General features: G+C 41.1%; 1 protein-coding gene across 7 annotated transcripts in view; it reads right to left on the bottom strand.

Annotated features, from left to right (window-relative positions):
* Window positions 1–22,937, bottom strand: part of LOC126260799 (endoribonuclease Dicer-like) — a 450,082-nt gene that overhangs the window by 66,153 nt on the left and 360,992 nt on the right. For 6 of the 7 annotated variants that reach the window (XM_049958149.1, XM_049958148.1, XM_049958147.1 and 3 more), the window contains exons 17-19: window positions 19,756–19,918; window positions 10,317–10,433; window positions 6,617–6,829 (exon numbers count right to left, since the gene is read on the bottom strand). In XM_049958149.1, the coding sequence (XP_049814106.1) occupies window positions 6,617–6,829; window positions 10,317–10,433; window positions 19,756–19,918 (493 nt within the window). The remainder of the gene's footprint in view (window positions 1–6,616; window positions 6,830–10,316; window positions 10,434–19,755; window positions 19,919–22,937) is intronic. The other variant, XM_049958151.1, reaches the window with a different exon arrangement.

The raw sequence follows: 22,937 nt of genomic DNA, 5'->3' as shown, positions 1-22,937 counted from the left end.
GGTAACAGAGAAGAGGGACGCGCTCCATACTGGCGGTCAAAGGAATAATTGAAGACGGAGGCATAGGATGGGTGGCCACATATGGCCGTACACAAGCGGCATGCATACCTGCTGAGGAGAAAGTCACGGCAATAGGGCAGTGGTAGCTCAGCAGCTTCAGCATACAGACACGCAACCGGGCTAGTGTAACAAGCACCTGTGTCCAAATGGATGCCACGATGGTGGATAGTGTTGAGACGGCGTAAGAGGGCAGTACAAACAGAGAAGGGTGGTTCGATCGGCACCCCAGGAAGTACCATCGATAACACGTAGGATACTGAAGGACCATGTACAGAAGGCTGCCAGGTAAGACACGGGAGGACCAAGAGAGTTTCCTATCATGCACAAGCCCCAGGAATTTCGTAGTTTCAACAAACGGAAGAGCAATAGGCCCAAGTTGTAAAGATGGTGGGAGAAACCATTTACCCCAGTTTTGTCAGTGGAAATATGAAAGCCACTGTCAATGCTCCAGGAGAAAAGACAATCAAGACATCGCTGAAGATGCCGCTCAATGAGACAGGTCTGTGGAGAACTGCAGTAGATGGAAAAATCATCAACAAAAAGGGAGCCGGAGATACCTGGCAGGGGACAGGCCATTATAGGGTTAATGGTGATAGCAAAGAGGACGACACTCAGGACGGAACCCTGAGGCACAACATTTTCCTCGATAAAGGTGTCCGACATGGCAGAACCCACACGTACCTTGAAAACTCGATCTTTTAAAAATTCCTGAAGAAAACAGGGCAAGCGGCCACAGAAGCCCCACATGTAAAGAGTATGGAGGATACCAGTTCTGCAGCAGGTGTCATAGGCCTTCTCCAAATTGAAAAACATGGCCACAGTCTGGAATTTCCACAGGAAACCATTCATGACATGGGTGGACAAAGTAATGAGATGGTCAACTACAGAACGCCATGCTCGAAATCCACACTGTGCAGTTGTTAGTAACCTGTGAGACTCGAGCCACCATACCAGCCAGGCATGAATCATACATTCCATCACCTTGCAAATGCAGGTGGTGAGAGAGATGGAGCAGTAGCTAGAAGGTAGGTTTTTGTCCTTACTGGTCTTAGCTATGATGGTGGCTTCATGCCAACACCTGGGAAATGTGCCCTCTGCCCAGATGCGGTTCTACGTATTAAGCAGAAAGTGCTTGCCCGCAAGAGAAAGCTGCTGCAACATCTGAATGTGGACAGTGTCTGGCCCTGGGGCGGAGAATCGGGATGAACTGAGAGCACGATCTAGCTCCCTCACAGTAAAGTCGGCATTGTAGCATTCATGATTCTGAGAAGAGAAGGGTATCGCCCGAGCCTCCTCAGCTTGTTTCTGATGGAAGAAGGCAGGGCGATGGTGGGAAGAGCTTGAAATATCTGCAAAATGGTGGCCCAAGGTGTTGGAAATAGTAATAGGGTCCACGATAACATTGCCTGTTACTGTCTTCATGCTGGAAATTGGTGAACGGATCTTGGTTCCAGAGAGCCGTCGGAAGTTGGCCCACACAACAGAGGAAGAGGTGGAACTGTTAAAAGAACTAATGAATGAAATTCAGCTAGCTTTTTTGATATCCCGAAGAATGCAACGACACATTGCATGCATCTGTTTATAATGAATGCAGTTTGTCATCATAGGATGACGGTTAAAAATGCGGAAAACACGTCTCCGTGCATGAATTGCGTCGCGGCATGCCTCAGTCGACCAAGGGACTAGGACATGGCGTGGTAAAGAGGAAGTGCGAGGAATGGAATTTTCTGAAGCAATAAGGATAACATTTGTGAGATACTCCACCTAGTCATCACAATTGGAGAAATCCTGTTCTTCGAAGGTTGCCAGGGAGGAGTAAAGCTGCCAGTCAGCCTTAGTAAGCTGCCATTTGGGTGTGCATGCAGATGGGGTAGGAGTCAGCAAATGGATAGCACATGGGAAATAGTCGCTCCAATAGATGTTAGAAAGAATGGACCACTCAAGACAATGGGCAAGCTGGGCAGTGCAGAAGGACAGATCCAAATGGGAATAGTTGTCCAATGAGTCGGAAAGGAATGTGGGTGCCCCAGTGTTAAGGCAGAAGAGGTTGAGTTGATTAAGAAGATAAGCCAAGAGGGCACCTCTCTGACAGGTTCTGGGATCCCAAAGGGGATGATGCGCATTAAAGTCACCGATTAGCAGAAATAGGGGAGGTAGCTTCCCAATAAGCTGAAGGAAGTCTGCCCTGGTGACATCAAACAACAGAAGGACATAAATGGTACAGTGGGAAAAAGTCTGGTGAGGAAGGAAAAGGCGAACAGCAACAGCTTGAAGATTGCTAGTCATGGAGATGGGTCATCCCTTATGAGCAGCATGATGCTCAAATGAGATGGAATGCTGAACTCAGGGGGAAAGTCAAAACAAACCGGGAAGAAATGTGAAAGCTCAAAGCAGTCGTGAGGACACAATTTTGTTTCCTGAAGGCAGAGTACAAGGGGATGCTGTGATGCTAAAAGCAGCCATAAATCCTCTATGTAGAACCGAAGGCCACAAACGTTGCACTGGAGGAGAGTCATGATGAGGAAGAAATGAAGAGGTGTCAGCTCGGCAGTTGCGGTGTGACAGCCTGCGAAGACTCACTGCTACAGGGCACAGAAGCAGGAGGATACTGCTCTGTGAGGTCCACAGAAGCATAGTCTTGTTTGTGCTGTTGGTATGTGGAGTCCAATGCAGAAAAACATTTGGTGGTGCTCACCGACGACACGGAAGCCGGCCGGGCAACGGTATCATGTGGCAAAGGAGAAGACTATTTGCCTTTGGTGGACTTCTTCAAGCCTTTCTGCTTAGCGAAGGGCGATTTGGGTGTTGTTTGGCTGGAGGGACGTAGGAAGTCTTCATGGGAGTATTCCTCCTGTCCTTTCCAGCCTACCGGTTGTGTAGCTGGTGGCTTCACCCCTTGAGGCAAGAGTTTGATGGCTTGTTGCACAGCTGAACAGGGGGATGACAATGATACCATGACACTAGGTGATTTCACAACCTCAGAGCTGAATTTGAGGTTGTATGTCTGTGTGGCCATCTCCTTCACGAGTGAGGGGTAACACGAACAGAATTATAGGTGCCAGATGGGAGAACACAGGGTTTGCGACTAGCCAATAGCTTGCGAATGACTGGGTAAGGCAGTTTTTCCTTTACCCGGATCTCCCAGACAGCCTGCTCATCAAGATACATGGGACAATTGCAAGAGGAGGTGGCATGGCTGCCACTGCAGTTGATACAGTGGGGAGAAGGAGGCGGACAATTGCCCTCGTGCGCATCCCCACCACAGGTTATACATTTGGCTGGGTGTCGACGAGCCATTCTAGTGTGGTTGAAATGGTGACACTGGTAGCAGTGCAACGGGTTCAAAATGTATGGTCGGACTGTGATGGCGCACTCCTTCCAACTGGAGGTCCCCTTCACAAAGGGGGTGCACTGCTTTAGGTGATTGTTCACATCTCCCAAACACCTGACAGGGTTACCAATCAGCAACTTGGGAAGGTAGCAGCTCAGGCAATCCCCCCCAGCCTGGCCTGTACCAGGTGGTATGTGCAAACCGTACCTGTCGACCCGGGGCTGGGAATTACACATTACCCAGTAACCTGTTACGCATCAGACGCATGGACCAGCCTTCAGGAGCGAACAGGAGGGAAGAAGAAAAAGGGGAACCTCGAATGCCGAAGCAGAGGAATGAGAGGAGAAAGGGAAACAAAGAAAAAAAAGAGGAACGAAAAACGGTGGTGAGGCTGTTCTTATGTCAGCGACAGACAATGTGGAACATTCCTAATAACACCCCAGACACGTTTCCCAAGGGAGGGGAAAAAGAATAGCAAGAGGATAGACATGCAGCACAGAAGGGAAGGATGCTGCAAAGGCTCGGGCCCTGTGGTAGCCAAGCAGGAACCTGCCAAAGAGTGGAAAGTCCCGAGGGAGAGCGTACCATAGAGTCTGCGTAAGAGTCATTATGGGCATCAGTAATGAATTGACAATTACAGATAAAGCCGTTAAGGTCAGAAGCCCAGGCCCTGTAAGACTGGTCTGGTTTCTTGCAGCATTGGTACAATTCAACTCGTGCCGCTATGACATGCGATGGTAGTTGGACAATAAACCGCACATGTGATCAAAAGTAAGAGCTGAAAGTTCCTGTAAAAGAGGCAAGCTGACACAGTAATTGATACACCTCAGTTCGAATCCACGAGAAGAATAGAGCTTTGCACAAATGCGAGTCTGTCACACTGAAAGCCAAAAACTGCTGTCTGAGTAATCTTCTGTAACCTTTCCAATCCTCAGACGAATCTTCAAAAGGAAAAATGCACGTGGATAAACTGGTGGAAAGGTACACTGTCTGTTAAAGTTGTCACTGCTGAAGTAAGCCGTTCAATTGAGGCCAGTAGCACGGCATCCATAAAGACTAAACGTGAAAAAACTGCACTTCATTGACTGCACACATAAACACCATTTGTGTATTAACCATGAAATACAAAACCAGTCCAACTTTGTAGTAACCAAGTACTACACAGAACCGATCAAACTAACACCTCTGAACAATAATAGAAATAAGCCTTTTTTGACTTCACACATAACAAAAGAATCATACACAAGATGCAACATAAGTAACACACAGAACAAATGATGTGAGTGCTACAAACTAAAAGAACATAGTGAGTGTGAATCAGCACTGCTCTGTGCGTATATAGGTGCAAGTTGCCAGTAGACGGCACAGCAGAGACCGTGCCACATGCACACTTTCTACAGAATGCCTTGAGTGGCCAGCCAACATAGATACAGTTGGTGGTTGATTAAGTACACATGCGGTGCCACTACATGTATATGCACTAGTAGCACGATACAACAGTCCTCAACAAGGAAAAGGAGGGTATTTACTTTCTCATTTACACACTAATTATAAAGCTTCCCAAAAGCATTTAAATGTCTTATACTGGGACATTACTTGTACATTAAAACTTTGCACAGGATTCCTGCAAAGATCACAGGTTACAGTCCCAGTCTCGCGCATCTCATTTAAAATCAGGGCAGACTCCACTGCTGAGTGAATTTTTATTCTTGAATGTAGGAACTCACACAGATCACATTATGGCACTGAATCTATGCCAAAGTCAGAAATCACCCAACATTAATGTTATGATATGTGGTTAACAGTAAGTACAGCAATCAGTTTTACTAAGAAATCCGTCAATGTAGTGGACAGAGGTGGGCATTCAAATCCATTAGCTTCTCTTCAACCATACACTGTTAGTAAATAAATATTTAATGGTCGATGGCAAACTATTGAAGATGTGTATTCCTGAATAATGGCCACGTATGTGGACCAGAGTGAGTGCTAAATCTTTATGAAGATCGTTCTTACTGCTGGTATTGATTTCACTAACTGAGGTATTAATTTGAATCTTATTCTTCCCTTTTGCACAAAGTTTCCACGGTGATGATTTTAGGACAATGGACACCACAGTTATCAGTGCTCTTGCTGAATATGAATGCAGGGATTGTGTGAAGTGAGTAAAGACATCTTAAACATTAGAATATACAGACAGCTTTTTGAGAATAAATAACAGTATCAATATTTGGAAGGCCACAAGGGGCTATACTCTGTGCCAGGCCTGTGGGAGAGTCAACCCCCACTGCCCAGGAACTGCTGTTTTAATTTTAATACTATCACATATTCCAATATTTCAGGAGATACAACTTGACCAACATCTAAAGCAATGGGCATACGACTGATTTTTGCAATAACGGAAATCAACAAACTTTTGTAAATCCGATGAGAACTGTTGGTGCATGTCAGCAACTTATGGATCAGCTGGGTGCAAAACATGGGCAATGGGGAAGATGGAAAGGAAAAAAATCAGAAGCCTCTGAAACATGGCATTATAGAATGTATTTCACAGTCTGATGGACTGATTAATTAAGAAACAAAGACGTGTTGCAATGAATCGAAAAGAAAGAACGGTTTGGGATGTATCATGAAAAGAGCCACTGCCAACAGTATTAGTTGAAGGGATGGAAGAGGGGAAAAAATCATATATGAATGTAAAGGGTGATCCCATTATTATGTTACAAACTTTAAGGGATGTTGGAGAAGGATAAATGTGTCGACTCTCCATCAGCAGCACAGCGTTTTCCCCAGTTGTTTCAATGTTCTTATGATTTTTATTTTGATCTTGGAGTTATGTAACTGAGACAGTCTTAATAATAGGTCAAATTATTTTCCTCAATTGCGCTTTACCATTCCATTCATGCAAGATGATCAGAGATGGAACGTGAGCTCGGAATGAATCAAGATGAGGAAGAAACATCAGCTATGTGCTTTTCAAAATAAAGATCTTAGCATTTGATATAAGTGATTTAGGGAAACCACAGAAAATTTAGATATGGATGGCAGGAATATGGGTTACAGCACAGTCCAATAACATGCAAATCCAGAGTCTTACCACTCTGTCTAAAATATGTGCAACAACAAATGGTATAACAGCTTCACAGTAACAACATAGCATCCAGCACACCTCACTTTGGTATAACACATTGATTATGATAGCTTTGTCTTAATTTCTGCATGTCTTACCTGCAATTTACTTCCAATATCTTTTCCTTTAGCCACATTGTAGAAGTGCCAATTGCTAACAACTTTCATTTTAATACTTGATAATGTTCCTTCATGATGACTTTTATAATGAATGAATAGAAATAGGCTCACAGCAAACTTAAGAAACGAGTCTCCAAGTGTCTCCAATGTTTCAGAATTGAAAAGGTCGTCACAAGATGCTGCAGTCAAAGCCTAGGACAACAGAAAAAAATCACTATGATTACAGGCATGAGCACTGAGATAAACATGCATTTCATAAGCAAACATAACATGCAGGCCTCCAACACACTGACTCTCGTCAAATAAAATAGTAGTCCTATTTATGAATGCACACTAAAAATGCCAGGCACCATATAAAATTCTGTGACTATATGGGCCCACACTCAAGGACACACACACACACACACACACACACACACACACACACACACACACACACACACAGGTTTGCATCTAGCAGTACTCTTTGCTGACACTTCGTAGAACTTGAGTACAGTATGGAAGAGCTTTATCAACTTTTTGTTCAATAAGAATGCTGAAGAGAGTTTGCAGTTATTGAGGCAATATCTCTAATATGCAAGCAAAGGACTCAGTATTTGCAAAACAGTTTGAGCTAATTGGGAAGCTTAACATTAACCAATTGAAATGAGAACTGATAGTACGTAAAGGATGTGTATGAAGAGCTTGCACTTTTAATAATAAAAATGGGATCATTTGTTATTTTGATAGGTACACAAGCTGTGTGTTTCTATCCACAAGTAATATAACCATAGAGTATGATGAATGCAGTGCAAATCACAGAAACATAAAGCATGTGCAAGTTAGCATGTGAAAATAATATTGTGAGACACAGATTGAAAAAATTAACTACATGCTACTTTAAATTTTGTGCAGTGTGAAGGAGTATCATAAAGAAGACTATTCAGATTAACGTAATTAATATATGGATGTGAGCTGACAATATTCAGTAATAATTGGTATCGTTCAACCACTGCATTAATACTGACAGGCTATAAATTTTGGTTTATGTTGCATTTAAATGAAAGAATGCAATCAATTATGTGCTATTTATGATTATTAGAAATTAAAAAGAGCACAATCTCACAATATCATTGACTCATACAAATATTATGTGACAACATCGCACTTAACATTTAAGATAATTAAACAGTAGTTATATTAAATTAAACATCTACATGGCTATCCTGAAATTCACGATTAAGCGCCTTGCAGAGGGTTCATCATACCACCTTCAACCTATTTTTCTACTCTTCCACTCTTTAACAGTGCGCAGGAAAAACGAACACTTAAATCTTTCTGAGAGAGCTCTGATTTGTCTTATTTTATTGCAGTGATCATTTCTCCCTTTGTAGGTGGGTGCCAACAAGATATTTTCACATTCAGAGGAGAAAGTTGGCAATTGAACTTTCATGAGAAGATCCTGCTGCAATGAAAATGTCTTCTTCCCAGCTGCCACCCCAATTTTCATATCACATCCATGGCACCTCTATCCAGTTTTGTGATAATACAAAATGAGTTGCCCTTCTACGAACTTTTTTTATGTCCTCCATCAATCGTGTCTGGTAAGAGTCCCACACCCCACAGCAATACTCCACCAGAAGATGGACAAGAGTGGTGTAGACAGTCTCTTCAGCAGAACTGTTACATTTACGAAGTGTCACATCCCACAACGTTATCTATGTGGTTGTTCCAATTTATGTTGTTCACAATCACAATTCCTTAGTATTTAGTTGAACTGAAAGCGTTTATATTTGTGTGATTTATCAAGTAACCAAAATTGAACAGATTCCATTTAGTTTTCGTGAGAATGACCTCACACTTTTCATTAATGGTCAACTGACACTTTTCACACCACTCAGATATCTCGTCTAAATTATTCTGTAACTTGTTTTTGATCTTTTGATGATTTTACTAGACTGTAAAAGACAGCATTGTCTGCAAACAATCTAAGATGGCTGCTCAGACTGTCTCTCAAATCATTCATATAGATTAGAAACAGCAGAGGGCCTCTAACACTTCCTTGGGAAATGTCAGATTCCACTTCTGTTTTACTCAATGGCTTTCCATCAATTGCTATGAACAGTGACCTTTCAGACAAGAAATCATGAATCCAGTGAAACAATTGGGATGAAACTCCATAGGCATGCAATCTGACTAGAGGCCACTTATGAGGAATGGTATCAAGAGACTTTTGGAAATCTAGAAATGTGGAATCAATTTGACACCCTCTTTTGATAACACTGATAACTTTACGAGAATGAAAAGCTTTACTTTGTGAGAATAAAGAGCTAGTTGCATAGCACAAGAACAATCTTTTCTGAATCCATGCTGTGTGCCAATAGATGTTTGAATGCAGTACCTTTTCCAAAATCCTATGGTAAACAGATGTTAGGAGTAATCTGCTGGGTAACAGTTCCCTACTGCTATTTCCTTTCTTGAATACTGTGTGATCTGTGAAACTTTCCAGTCTTTACACATGGATCTTTTGTCAGGTGAGCAGTTATATACAACTGATAAGTCTGGAGCCAATGTATCAGCATACTCTGAAAGGAACCTAATGGATGCAGCATCTGGAACACAGGTTTTGTCTTTATTAAATATATAAGCCAACTTACAGAGGGTAGACTGCAGTCCCAACCAATTGCTGGTATTACACATGAATTTGTAAGAACTCTCCTGAGGTGAGGAGTGCGACGAAGGAGAGATGGGGAGCATGATGGCAGGGAAACTGGGAGCGCGACAGTGGACAATACAATCAAACACAGAAAGTAGTTACTGTCACTACTTCTATTATTTATTCCATCTCAAATCTTATTTCAGCATGTATTTGAAACTTGTGAGGATGACCTGAATCATGTTGTTGCCACAAAGGCAATTTCAGGACATAGAATTTAGTATTTTGTATTCCTCTCTGTCAACTCACTGGGTTACAAGGTAGACAAAATTGGCCCACTTAGTTGCTAGTTTTTTACTTTCAAATTCAATCAGCACTTTTCCAACAGCTAACACTACATTCAGTTTCATTTCTTTCTGCTTTAGTTTGCCAATGTCTATGCTTAGCTTAAATATGTGATTAAGCTGTCTCTGCTTACAAAGCAACTTTCTAAAGTGGTTATTGAACCAAACTGGTTATTTTCAATCATGGACAAACTTCCTATGTACACAGCTTTCTAATCTAAAAATATGAATTTTTTTCACAAAAGAATAATTTTAAATTTAACACCTAAGAACATGTAAATAGCTTCACAGTCCTAGTACAAAAATGGCAGGTATTTCAAAGCACTGGAACCAAACGGGTTTCCAGAAATAGAAGACACACAGGGCAATTGTCACTCTGTGTTTCCCAGGCAGATCATAAAGGATTATTTGAAGACAGACAAAGCAAATCAAGAATAAATAAAAATTCTAATAACATCGTACATTGGAGCTCTGTCAAACTCAATATTTCTCTCATTTGTTTCACGCCAATGGAGCTCATGATTTGAAAACTATAAACATTTACATTATTATCTTTAACAATGAAAGTGTGTCTACAACTACTGTATATTTCACCATGCTTATCAGATTTCAAATTTTAAATGATCACCACTCTTCTTTTGAGACAGCTTATATTAAATAAAGAGAAGTGAAACAACGCATGAAACTACAGCTAACTTACTTGCTCCACGTCATTCAGTGTCAAGCCACAGCCCCCAAAATCACTGTTCAGGAGCTGAATGTCACCTGCGTTTTCAGGCATTTCATAGTCTAACACAGAACCCTCAGATATTGGAACCTGTTGATGAAAATGCAAATATGACCTTTATCATTTCAGGTGTCTTATCATCACAAGCACAGTGTTCCTGCAATATTGAGGACTTTTCAATGTATCATACATTCAGCATCATTAAAATAACTGTACCCACAAGTATCAGATTGATTGCAATCATTGTTGGCAGGCAAGTAGGCGGTACCACACACACAAAATGATTATGCTTTTCAATTAGGAAGGATCAATGTGTTGTGCTGCACAGCCACAAAATGTACAGGCTAATATGGCATCGGGACCCCCAACACTGTGAACACAAGCATCAAGACATGTGGCATGGAGTTGTACAGGTCTCATGCCACTTGCACCTGAGCATGCAGACCCCGCAGACTTGTGGATGGAAGTGATGTCCTGATGACACTCACCATGGCAATCCACATGTTCTCAATTGGGGAGAGATCGAGCCATGTGGCTCGCTATGGAAGAGTATCTTATGACTATAATATCAATGAGTCACTGTTGGAATCGACAAACTCATACAAATACCTGTGTATAACACTTTGTAGGGATATGAAATGGAATGATCACATAGGGTGGTAGACTTCAGTTTATTGGTAGAATACTGGGGAAGTGCAATCAGTCTACAAAAGAGATCGCTTACAAATCACTCTTGCGATCCATCCTACAATATTGTTCATGGGACCCGTACCAGATAGGACTAACAGGGGATATTGAACATTTGCACGGAAGGGCAACATGAATGGTCACAGGTTTGTTTAATCCATGGGAGAGTGTCACAGAGATACTGAAGGAACTGAAACAATAGATACTTGAAGACAGACATACACTATCCCGAGAAAGTCTATTACCAAAATTTCAAGAATCGGCTTTAAATGGTTACTCTAGGGATATATTACAATCCCCTACATATCGCTCACACGGGGATCGTGAAGATAAGGTTAGAGAAATTACTGCATGCACAGGGGCATTCAAACAATCATTCTCCCAATGCTACATACATGAATGGAACAGGAAGAAACCCTAATAAATGGTACAATGGGACGTACCCTCTGCCATGAACCTCATGGTGGTTTGCAGACTACAGATGCAGATGTAAATGCATCCACAGCTGCAAGGCACACTCGGGAGGTGGCAGCGTTATTAGGATGAGAGTCGTCCTGTTGAAATAGGCATGGGCATGGGCATGGGCATTCATGAACACCAGAGCTACCACTTGCAGGACCTCATCCTTGTATCATGCAGCTGCCACGGAGCCCATTAAGAACACTAACAGTGGATGGACACCATAGGATAATGCTCCCCACGTCATCACACTAGGCTGGCAGGATGTCTGACGGGAAACTATAACATCTCGACAGCCTCTTCGCTGCACTTGCAGACACAGACCTAGTGGTTGTCGCTTCCAAGACAGAAGCAGGACTCATAATTGCAGATGGCCTGCAGCCAGTTTGCAGGACCACATGTCTATTGATGTCGATTCTAGGAGAGTTGGGCACGTGCACAGAAGGCAGGACAGCTCATTGAAAAGTTCTGACCATTGTCATCAGATCTGCTATCACATGGTGGACAATCCTTCAATGTTCCCTTCTTGCAGTGTGTGTTCGATGTTCAGATCCTATATGTGCATGCATGCCTTCCCACATCCATTGTACCAACAACAGGTGATTCTCGTGTCCATATGACCAATGGGGTGCGCAATATGATGACGGGACCACCCATCCTCCCACAGCCCCACAATGTGGTCCCCCTCTCAAACTCGTCCAGTTGGGCAACCTACAGTCATACATGTCGCATGGCTGTAGTGCATATTCAGGTGCTCTTTAGTGATGCTATCTGCTGTCATAATGGTCAGCACGGCCATTTGGGGCGCCCTTATGTCAACCAAAGTGCGCGACATTATGGCCTCACCCAGACTCCCCAAATGCACGGCCGACAGTGCAAAAGAAATCATTTGCATATCTAATGGTTTACAGTGTGTACATCGCCAACCAGTTTGCAGTGGATCATTTGGGTCCTTGTGGGTGCAACTCTTTTTATGATTGAATGTACAATACTGGTTACACAATAAACTTTTAAGAATTACACATATATCACATTTTACACTGTATTTTGCATACTTTATATCAGTTATGGTGACAGGGCATCAAAATTTGTTATTTCATTTGTAGCACATTTCTTTACGACTATGACAACTGGGACCACTTGAATCCCACAATGTTATGGCTGGATACGTGACTTTCAGTGAAACATTATAGATGTCTGCAATTTAATACTTTTGCCATGTATCATGAATATGCAGCATGCATGTCATCCAACATAGTGTAGCAGTGAAGTCACAGCTGGCAACAACCTGCTTCCATCATTCTGAATTCGGTTACCCTTCTTTACATAAAATGCTTATATATGTGTCACGCAGAAAGTTGAAAGCCATACTAAGTCACAACTGCAAATCTGTCACTGAGGTATAAAATGTATCTCTTATTATAATCCACAGATTTTGTAAATTTGTACCATGAGATGAGTAGGTCACAAGTTGCAATATTTGTCAATATATTGTGATGTCATTAACCTCTATCATTGGAATACAAACTACATTTATAAATTGGCAGACATTGATGTTTGAACAGCGTTCTGCCACTGAAATCCATGTTAAAGAAAAAAAATCTGCTGCTGAAACTCATCCAAGTTCATCACGGACAGAAGAGACTTGTGCATGGGCGTCAATACATCACCCAAAACCTTTTTTGAGGATTTTGAAATTAGGAAGTGATTTGTTCTGAGAACTACTTAAGACAGGTGATGAAAACTGGTTCCTCAATACAAGCTTGAAACAAAATGCCAGATTATGGATGGCAGCACTTGGGTTTTGCAAAAATTGCTATCTGTTGGGACAGTTATGGGCAGTATCTTCTGTGATGTGAGGATTGCATTCTTGTGGATTTTCTTGTACCTAGTCTAACCATAAATGCTATCCACTGCAATCACAAATTTTTTAAGCTCTGTTGGGACTCGCAATAAGCACACTGGGACAAAGACCATCCTGCAGCATAATAATGCGCTACCCTTCATTGCTCATGTCACTGTGGAGAAAATTAGGTTTCTGAATGGCAAAGTCTCCTGAATTCTCCATACAGTTCAAAATTGGCACCCTCTTTTGCAAAAGAACAACTGGGAGCCATGGTCATGAGATACCGGAGAACACCGAGAAAGTCATGTGTCAATACCTTACAGCATATAATGTAAATGGATAGATAAAAAGCTACTCACCAAGCAGTGGCAGGGGAAAACACACACAAAAGGGTTTAACTTTTACAAGCTTTCGAGCCTGTGGTTCCTTCTTCTGGCAGAAGAGTTGAAGGGGAAGGAACAGGGGTGAAGGAAAAGGACTGGAGAGGTTTATCGCAAGTGGTAAAGTTCAGAAAATCACCCAAAACCCCAGATCAAGTGAGTCTTACCAGATGGGATGAGATGGACATACTGATTGTTGGGGACTGCACCAGATGACATTTGAAAACCTGAGAGCTAAAAGGTGGAAGACATGGTAAGCTGTAAGACAGAGACCACTACTAAAACATCATGCATGAGTTAATAAGAGTGAAAAGCTAAGTGCATTGTATGTAACAGAGATGGGAGGGGGACAGTGAAAAATGAAAGATGTAGGAAACTAAATGGAGTGAAGAAAGCAGCAGTTACTGTGACGAAATGAGGAGATAGAAGGAGTTCTGAGAAACTGAGAATCCAGATGGCGCATGTGGTGAAACACACACCAAGGTCATGACTGTCATGTTGTACAGCATGCTCTGCAACAGGATATTGTTTGTTGCCTGAATAAACCCTCTGCCTATGTCTATTTATCCTGACTGATAACTGGGTAGTAGTCAAGCTGATGTAAAAGGCCAAACAGTGTTTACATAACAGCTGATATATGACATGTCATTTCGCAGGTGGCTCTCCCTTTGATAGTATGTTTTTCCAGATACAGGGCTGGAATAGGTAGTGGTAGGAGGGTGCATAGGGCAAGTCTTGCAGTAGGGATGGCCACAGGGGTAGGAGCCATAGGGTAGGGAGATGGTGCACAAGGAGCATAGGGTCTGACAAGGATATTGCGGAGATTGGGAGGGTGACGAAAAGTTGTTCCACGTGTGGCGCGCAAAATATCAGTCAGAATGGATTTCATTTCAGGGCATGATTTTAGGAAGTCATGGCTTTGTCAAAGTAGCTGATTACTACATTCAAGCCCAGGATAATACTGGTTGACAAGTGGTGTGCTCCAAAATTGTTTTTGGAGAGATCAGCAGTACCAGGATTGGATGTGGTGATCCGGGAAATTTTCTGACCTGTCTATTTTTCGCTATTCCCCCTCCCACCTCTGTTACATACAATGCACTTAGCTTTTCACTCTTATTAACTCACGCATGATGTTTTAGAAGTGGTCTCTGTCTTATATCTTACTGTGTCTCCCACCATTAAGCTCTCACGTTTTCAAATCTCGTCTGGTGCAGTCCCCAACAATCAGTCTTTCCTTCTCATCCCGTCAGGTAAGTCTCCCCTGACATGAGGTTCTGGGTGACTTTCCTGAACTTTACCTGTTTCCACAAACCTCTCCATTCCTTTTCCTTCACCCCTGTTTCTTCCCTTCAATGCTTCTGCCAGAAAAAGGAACCACTGGCTCTGAAAGCTTGTAAAAATTAAACCCTTTTGTGTGTGTGTGATCTGCCGCCGCCACTTGGTAAGTGTGATTATTTTCGTTGTAATACTTTACAGCAGCCGGAAAGGGTCTCTAATACATCAGAATGCTCACAGAACGGTATGGAAAATATGTATCAAGAAACAAGACTACATTGAAAAGCAACAGAAACAACTTCAGATTAACAGAGTGTATATGGTCAGGCTAAAAAATAAAAATCAATATTCATTTAACATACCATGAGTTATAGCATAACCCTCATATTAGTGGAGTAAATTACAGGTCACTCATAAATAGGATAGCTCACTGTTCAAAAGCCAGCTCAGACCCCACCTGTACTGAGCAATGTGTGAATAAAAGGATTCTTTCAAGTTGCATGCTCGTAGTTGCAAATATTGTGATACTTTATCTTGAGCAAACAATAATAGCACAAGGACACTGCGGGTATATGTATCCCATACAGAAAAAATTGTAAATCTTCTCACAAGTTAACAAGCCGCACAAACTGACTAACTCAAGATTTATGTATGTAGAGTATGTAGTAAAATAATCACAGACAGCAATATAATTTCATGAACAGAAAAGTTGCCACTCACCATATAGCAGAGACGCTGAGTTACAGATAGGCACAACAAAATGACTGTCACAAATAAGCTTTCGGCCAGCAAGGCCTTTGTCAAAAAAAGATGACACACACACACACACTCACACACACACTCTGCAGTCTCTGGCAACTGAAGCCACCACTGTTACATCCATCCTGGATTTTCCATTGGACAATATAATTTCAAGTAACTGACTATGTTGTCAGAATAAAAAGAGACATGCATCTCGCATAACTCCACAGAACTTTTTCACTAGCACAAGTGACAATAACAATAACACAACAGAAAATTACCAATATAAGCAAATGCCAATTCTGTAGGTATTATTTTATTACATCAAATTTACTGTGTATTTTGTGTTCTTAATGTAAGCACATTTGTGAATGAGAATGGAAAACATAGCACAATGAGGTAAGAGACAAATTGTTATAATAGAAGAACCAGAATATCATTTGACACTGACAGACTAATAAAAGTGCTATGCATCACAGCCAACGTGGTGCTGGAAGAGATTGTCACATGACGTAAGGCGTAGTAAAAATCTTTTTAAGTACTAGTTAAATTCTTTTAGAATTATAGACTTCGTTATTTGATCCATGTTGGCATTCTATCCTTTTCCTGATTTTGTCATTATTCTATCCTGGAATTTGCTTTGTTTGATTTAGTGGTAATAAATACTTATTTGAAAATATATGGGGTATAATATCTGATCTGCAATTATTTTAGTAAGTATGCCAATATTTTTTTCAGTATGATTTTGATAATGTGAACATACAGTGTGTGTGTGTGTATGGGGGGAGGGGGGGGGGGGGGTGTTGGCTGTATGTGTGAACGTGTACTCCTGCTACACAAACGAGCTAGTATCTTGTGGCACCTTCCATCACCTCCACCTGTAGCAGCAGATGACAGGCTGCACAGACCAAAAAGCAGTGATCAGTGAAGCACCTGCCAGCCAAGGTACCACTGCACTCCCCCAACACCCTTAGGTCGGCCGTGCTCTTGTAGCTCACCTGTGCAATGCCACATGGCATGCGTCGCCACCTGCCACACCTGCCGGTGAACGCACAAACAGCAGGATTCTTACCGTGCATCCAATGTCAGAGTTTGTCACTGTTAGTTAAATAAGAGGAGTGATACTGCATTTTCCACACTGCCTACCCAAGCTGTGTGAGCTCCATGTGCTTCTGCTGACTGCGGTCACACAAAGTCTGATCCTGGATGCCTGATTCGTACCCCTAGTATTAGCACCTGGAATACTGCACTCATTGCGAGGTAAACAGTGCAGTAAAGTGAAGTGTGCCCCAGGAGTACCATGTAGTTTATCATTATTCCATCCCCGGCCATTTTGGCACCCATTTGCCACCAAGCACACCACTGAAGCGAGTTTTCACGCACCACGAGGCAGTGTTGAACAAAGGCTATAAGCCATTCATGGTCCACCGTGTCCAGAGACTTCACCAAGAGTGAGGGTCCTCCTTGGTTAAGAGGTAGTAACTTGTTAAATATTACTGTAGTTGTTAACTTCTAGGGAAAATATCTCCAAACTAGCTCATGCCGTTCTTTCTGCACATACTGTTATTTATTGTTATCTTTGTTAATTAGTGCACTACTATAGGCATGTATGCCCCTTAGGGGCTTAGAAAGGAACCTAAATTGTTTCTTCAGTCTGAATAATTAGGTGAATGTATTTTCTCTGACTAAAATGTTAGTTAACAGTGTAACTTGAAACAGTATCTACAACCTTTACATTTGTGTTATTTGCCATGTAAGCAAAATTTAATGGAATTTTTTAGTACTCGTACAGATTACTTCACACTATTTACTGCTTAGGTTCAATTGCCACTTTACACAACATGACAATATCATGTCTAAAGCATTTTGTAATATGTTTACATCATCTAATAATTTTACTGGAAAGTAAATGACAGTATCATCTGCAATAAATCTTAAAAGTCCTGCTTAGACTACCTCTTAACTCAGCAGACAGTCTATAACATTTCCTTCCGAAACCCCAGGTATAACTTCAGTTTCACCAGATAGCTTCTCATCAATTACTATAAACATCTCTTTGGAACTTCTACCAGATTAGGAAAGAGTTTCATTGTCGAAGCTACTAAAAGCACCTTGCGTTTAAGCACACATACTAAGTTTTGAGCATTTGAAAACTGTTGCCTATCTTCCAGATTTTATTCTTTCAAATCTGCTTTGCTTCTGCAATAGTGTGCACAGACAACAGTGGTCTCTTGAACAACTGATGGAATTTCATAAAAGGACATTCATTCCTGGCAGAATAAAATTCAAACCTCAAAGTGCCATCAGATTAAATAGTAATCACTAGTACAAGAAGTGAATATGTGCACCATTCAAGTTCTGTTACTTTGGAATTTATCTTCCATTTGGACTCAACAAATTCTGTGCAAGTTTCATGTTATGTCAGTTTTATAATCAATACTATTGCTTCTAATGATGCATATATGATAAATAACATAATGGCTTTTTGGAAAACATACAGTTCTATTTTGATTCATTTCTACGCAATTTCTGTACCTTCGACTGTTGACCGAGTTAGGTTCGAGAGATGCTTTTCGCATGAAGTTCAAATATCGCTGTAGTCATTATTATTCTACTCACTGACTATTTGCATGTACAGTGTAAACAACATAACCACCATTTTATGAAACCCACTTCTTTGATGGACCGAGATAGCTGCTTCTGCTAGAGTCAGCTTCTAAACAAGATTTTGCATGGTAATATAATTGTGAATTAATAAAGACTATGCAGTGTGAACTTAAATTTAATGATCCTTATCAATGAAGTACTTAAGGAATACTAATAGTAATTCAACCGTGAATAATTCAAAATAGATGTATAAGTTTTGTGACCAAATCTGGAAGGCCAAAATTTCATAGTTGTTACTCCGACTAATTTCTATTCTGCTGATACCTGCTACAAAAGTCAAATGTAAACATTCAGATTATTCAAATTAATGCCTACGATTATTATAAATCTTTTAAATTGCAACTACCAATATATAAGATGGGAGTTATTGTCATACTGTTTACTAGTACTTTGAAACAAAGCACAGTTTTTGCTACTCTTGTAGTATATGAAATTTTATAACAGTGCCTAGCAAGTGCTATTGTACCAAAATGAATTTCTTTAAATGACATTATGCTCTGACATCCACAGTTGCATTATTTCTCACACCAAACATGTTTCAGTTCATTTTCTTCGTACATTTACTCACTTTGACAGCTCAATGCAAAGCAAATGTAAATAAACAAAACCAAAGTTAATTTTGAACTGTGTTTAGCATTAAGTCAAGCCTCGATCCCACCATTAGCTGATTGCGGTTCAACACCCAAGGACCTCTATGAGCAGAGGGACACTACAATAGAAGTTGCATGATAACACCTGCCTCCAAATTGCCAGTTGGATGGGGCCTACGCTTCAACGATTTGGTTTGTAAACACTGCAACATCTTCCATACACCCCAGATTGTTCACCGTGTGATTTTCGCATTGTTGGTGACCTGAAGAAAGATATGCGTGGATGTCGGTTTTAGTCAGACAAAGAAGTGGAAGAGAGGGCGCGGTTGTGGATCTGTCAGTGGCCGAAAATGTTCTACAAAACAGAAATTCATTGCTCCTTCTCCCAGTTCGATAAATGTCTTAACACGTGTGGTGATTACTTTTGAATGGAATTATTTTATCGCCCCATTGTGGAAGGTGTTCCTATTTTCAGTTGACTGCCCCTTATACATGAAAATACATAAGGCTGAAGGGGGTAAAATACAAAAGAACAAAACAGAGAAATGAAACTGATATGCAAATTTACCTTTTCATAAATCTTCAATAATGATTATTATTTTCTAAATCTGAATAACCACTGATGCAATAGTTTCCACAGACAGCATTCAACAATGACATAATGTATTAAAAACAATGTATACATAAAATATGATAATGACAACAACTAATCATGAGTGACATGAATTTTACATGGGTTTAATAGAAAATTCTGAAAGAAAGCATACCATTTGACAGAGTTCATATGCTGCCGCCAGAACAGTAAGTTTATGGAGGACTGATGGCAAGAGATGAATTTTAAGACAAAGAGCTGCAGACAGTGGAATAATATCACACAATTCAGGATTGAAATAGCTCCTCCTCTTTTGTGCATTTTTCTTCTGCCGTCTGCTGTAAATAAATCTTGCATTAATTTCTGCATAAATAAGTAACAAAAACATATCAATAAATTATGAGAAAGAATTGCTCGCCAGTGCCAAAATTTGTAGTGTGCTGATAGAATACATAAAAGTGAATGTTATACACCTCCTAGCTTGTATATCCCCCCATGAACCATGGACCTTGCCGTTGGTGGGGAGGCTTGCGTGCCTCAGCGATACAGATAGCCGTACCGTAGGTACAACCACAACGGAGGGGTATCTGTTGAGAGGCCAGACAAACGTGTGGTTCCTGAAGAGGGGCAGCAGCCTTTTCAGTAGTTGCAAGGGCAACAGTCTGGATGATTGACTGATCTGGCCTTGTAACAATAACCAAAACGGCCTTGCTGTGCTGGTACTGCGAACGGCTGAAAGCAAGGGGAAACTACGGCCGTAATTTTTCCCGAGGGCATGCAGCTTTACTGTATGATTAAATGATGATGGCGTCCTCTTGGGTAAAATATTCCGGAGGTAAAATAGTCCCCCATTCGGATCTCCGGGCGGGGACTACTCAAGAGGATGTCGTTATCAGGAGAAAGAAAACTGGCGTTCTACGGATCGGAGCGTGGAATGTCAGATCCCTTAATCGGGCAGGTAGGTTAGAAAATTTAAAAAGGGAAATGGATAGGTTAAAGTTAGATATAGTGGGAATTAGTGAAGTTCGGTGGCAGGAGGAACAAGACTTCTGGTCAGGTGACTACAGGGTTATCAACACAAAGTCAAATAGGGGTAATGCAGGAGTAGGTTTAATAATGAATAGGAAAATAGGAATGCGGGTAAGCTACTACAAACAGCATAGTGAACGCACTATTGTGGCAAAGATAGATACGAAGCCCACACCTACTACAGTAGTACAAGTTTATATGCCAACTAGCTCTGCAGATGACGAAGAAATTGAAGAAATGTACGATGAAATAAAAGAAATTATTCAGATAGTGAAGGGAGACGAAAATTTAATAATCATGGGTGACTGGAATTCGAGTGTAGGAAAAGGGAGAGAAGGAAACGTAGTAGGTGAATATGGATTGGGGCTAAGAAATGAAAGAGGAAGCCGCCTGGTAGAATTTTGCACAGAGCACAACTTAATCATAGCTAACACTTGGTTTAAGAATCATGATAGAAGGTTGTATACATGGAAGAACCCTGGAGATACTAAAAGGTATCAGATAGATTATATAATGGTAAGACAGAGATTTAGGAACCAGGTTTTAAATTGTAAGACATTTCCAGGGGCAGATGTGGACTCTGACCACAATCTATTGGTTATGACCTGTAGATTAAAACTGAAGAAACTGCAAAAAGGTGGGAATTTAAGGAGATGGGACCTGGATAAACTGAAAGAACCAGAGGTTGTAGAGAGTTTCAAGGAGAGCATAAGGGAACAATTGACAGGAATGGGGGAAAGAAATACAGTAGAAGAGGAATGGGTAGCTTTGAGGGATGAAGTAGTGAAAGCAGCAGAGGATCAAATAGGTAAAAAGACGAGGGCTAGTAGAAATCCTTGGGTAACAGAAGAAATATTGAATTTAATTGATGAAAGGAGAAAATATAAAAATGCAGTAAATGAAGCAGGCAAAAAGGAATACAAACGTCTCAAAAATGAGATCGACAGGAAGTGCAAAATGGCTAAGCAGGGATGGCTAGAGGACAAATGTAAGAATGTAGAGGCTTTTCTCACTAGGGGTAAGATAGATACTGCCTACAGGAAAATTAAAGAGACCTTTGGAGAGAAGAGAACCACTTGTATGAACATCAAGAGCTCAGATGGAAACCCAGTTCTAAGCAAAGAAGGGAAAGCAGAAAGGTGGAAGGAGTATATAGAGGGTCTATACAAGGGCGATGTACTTGAAGACAATATTATGGAAATGGAAGAGGATGTAGATGAAGATGAAATGGGAGATACGATACTGCGTGAAGAGTTTGACAGAGCACTGAAAGACCTGTGTCGAAACAAGGCCCCCGGAGTAGACAACATTCCATTGGAACTACTGACGGCCTTGGGAGAGCCAGTCCTGACAAAACTCTACCATCTGGTGAGCAAGATGTATGAAACAGGTGAAATACCCTCAGACTTCAAGAAGAATATAATAATTCCAATCCCAAAGAAAGCAGGTGTTGACAGATGTGAAAATTACCGGACAATCAGTTTAATAAGCCACAGCTGCAAAATACTAACACGAATTCTTTACAGACGAATGGAAAAACTGGTAGAAGCGGACCTCGGGGAAGATCAGTTTGGATTCCGTAGAAATACTGGAACACGTGAGGCAATACTGACCTTACGACTTATCTTAGAAGAAAGATTAAGGAAAGGCAAACCTACGTTTCTAGCATTTGTAGACTTAGAGAAAGCTTTTGACAATGTTGACTGGAATACTCTCTTTCAAATTCTAAAGGTGGCAGGGGTAAAATACAGGGAGCGAAAGGCTATTTACAATTTGTACAGAAACCAGATGGCAGTTATAAGAGTCGAGGGACATGAAAGGGAAGCAGCGGTTGGGAAGGGAGTAAGACAGGGTTGTAGCCTCTCCCCGATGTTATTCAATCTGTATATTGAGCAAGCAGTAAAGGAAACAAAAGAAAAATTCGGAGTAGGTATTAAAATACATGGAGAAGAAATAAAAACTTTGAGGTTCGCCGATGACATTGTAATTCTGTCAGAGACAGCAAAGGACTTGGAAGAGCAGTTGAACGGAATGGATGGTGTCTTGAAGGGAGGATATAAGATGAACATCAACAAAAGCAAAACGAGGATAATGGAATGTAGCCGAATTAAGTCGGGTGATGTTGAGGGTATTAGGTTAGGAAATGAGACACTTAAAGTAGTAAAGGAGTTTTGCTATTTGGGGAGCAAAATAACTGATGATGGTCGAAGTAGAGAGGATATAAAATGTAGACTGGCAATGGCAAGGAAAGCGTTTCTGAAGAAGAGAAATTTGTTGACATCGAGCATAGATTTAAGTGTCAGGAAGTCATTTCTGAAAGTATTTGTA

This window comes from Schistocerca nitens, chromosome 5, assembly GCF_023898315.1.
Source record: "Schistocerca nitens isolate TAMUIC-IGC-003100 chromosome 5, iqSchNite1.1, whole genome shotgun sequence".
Classification (NCBI taxonomy): Eukaryota; Metazoa; Arthropoda; class Insecta; order Orthoptera; family Acrididae; genus Schistocerca; species Schistocerca nitens.
The sequence above is the reverse complement of the archived record's forward strand: the minus strand, read 5'-3'. Positions and strand labels throughout refer to the sequence as shown.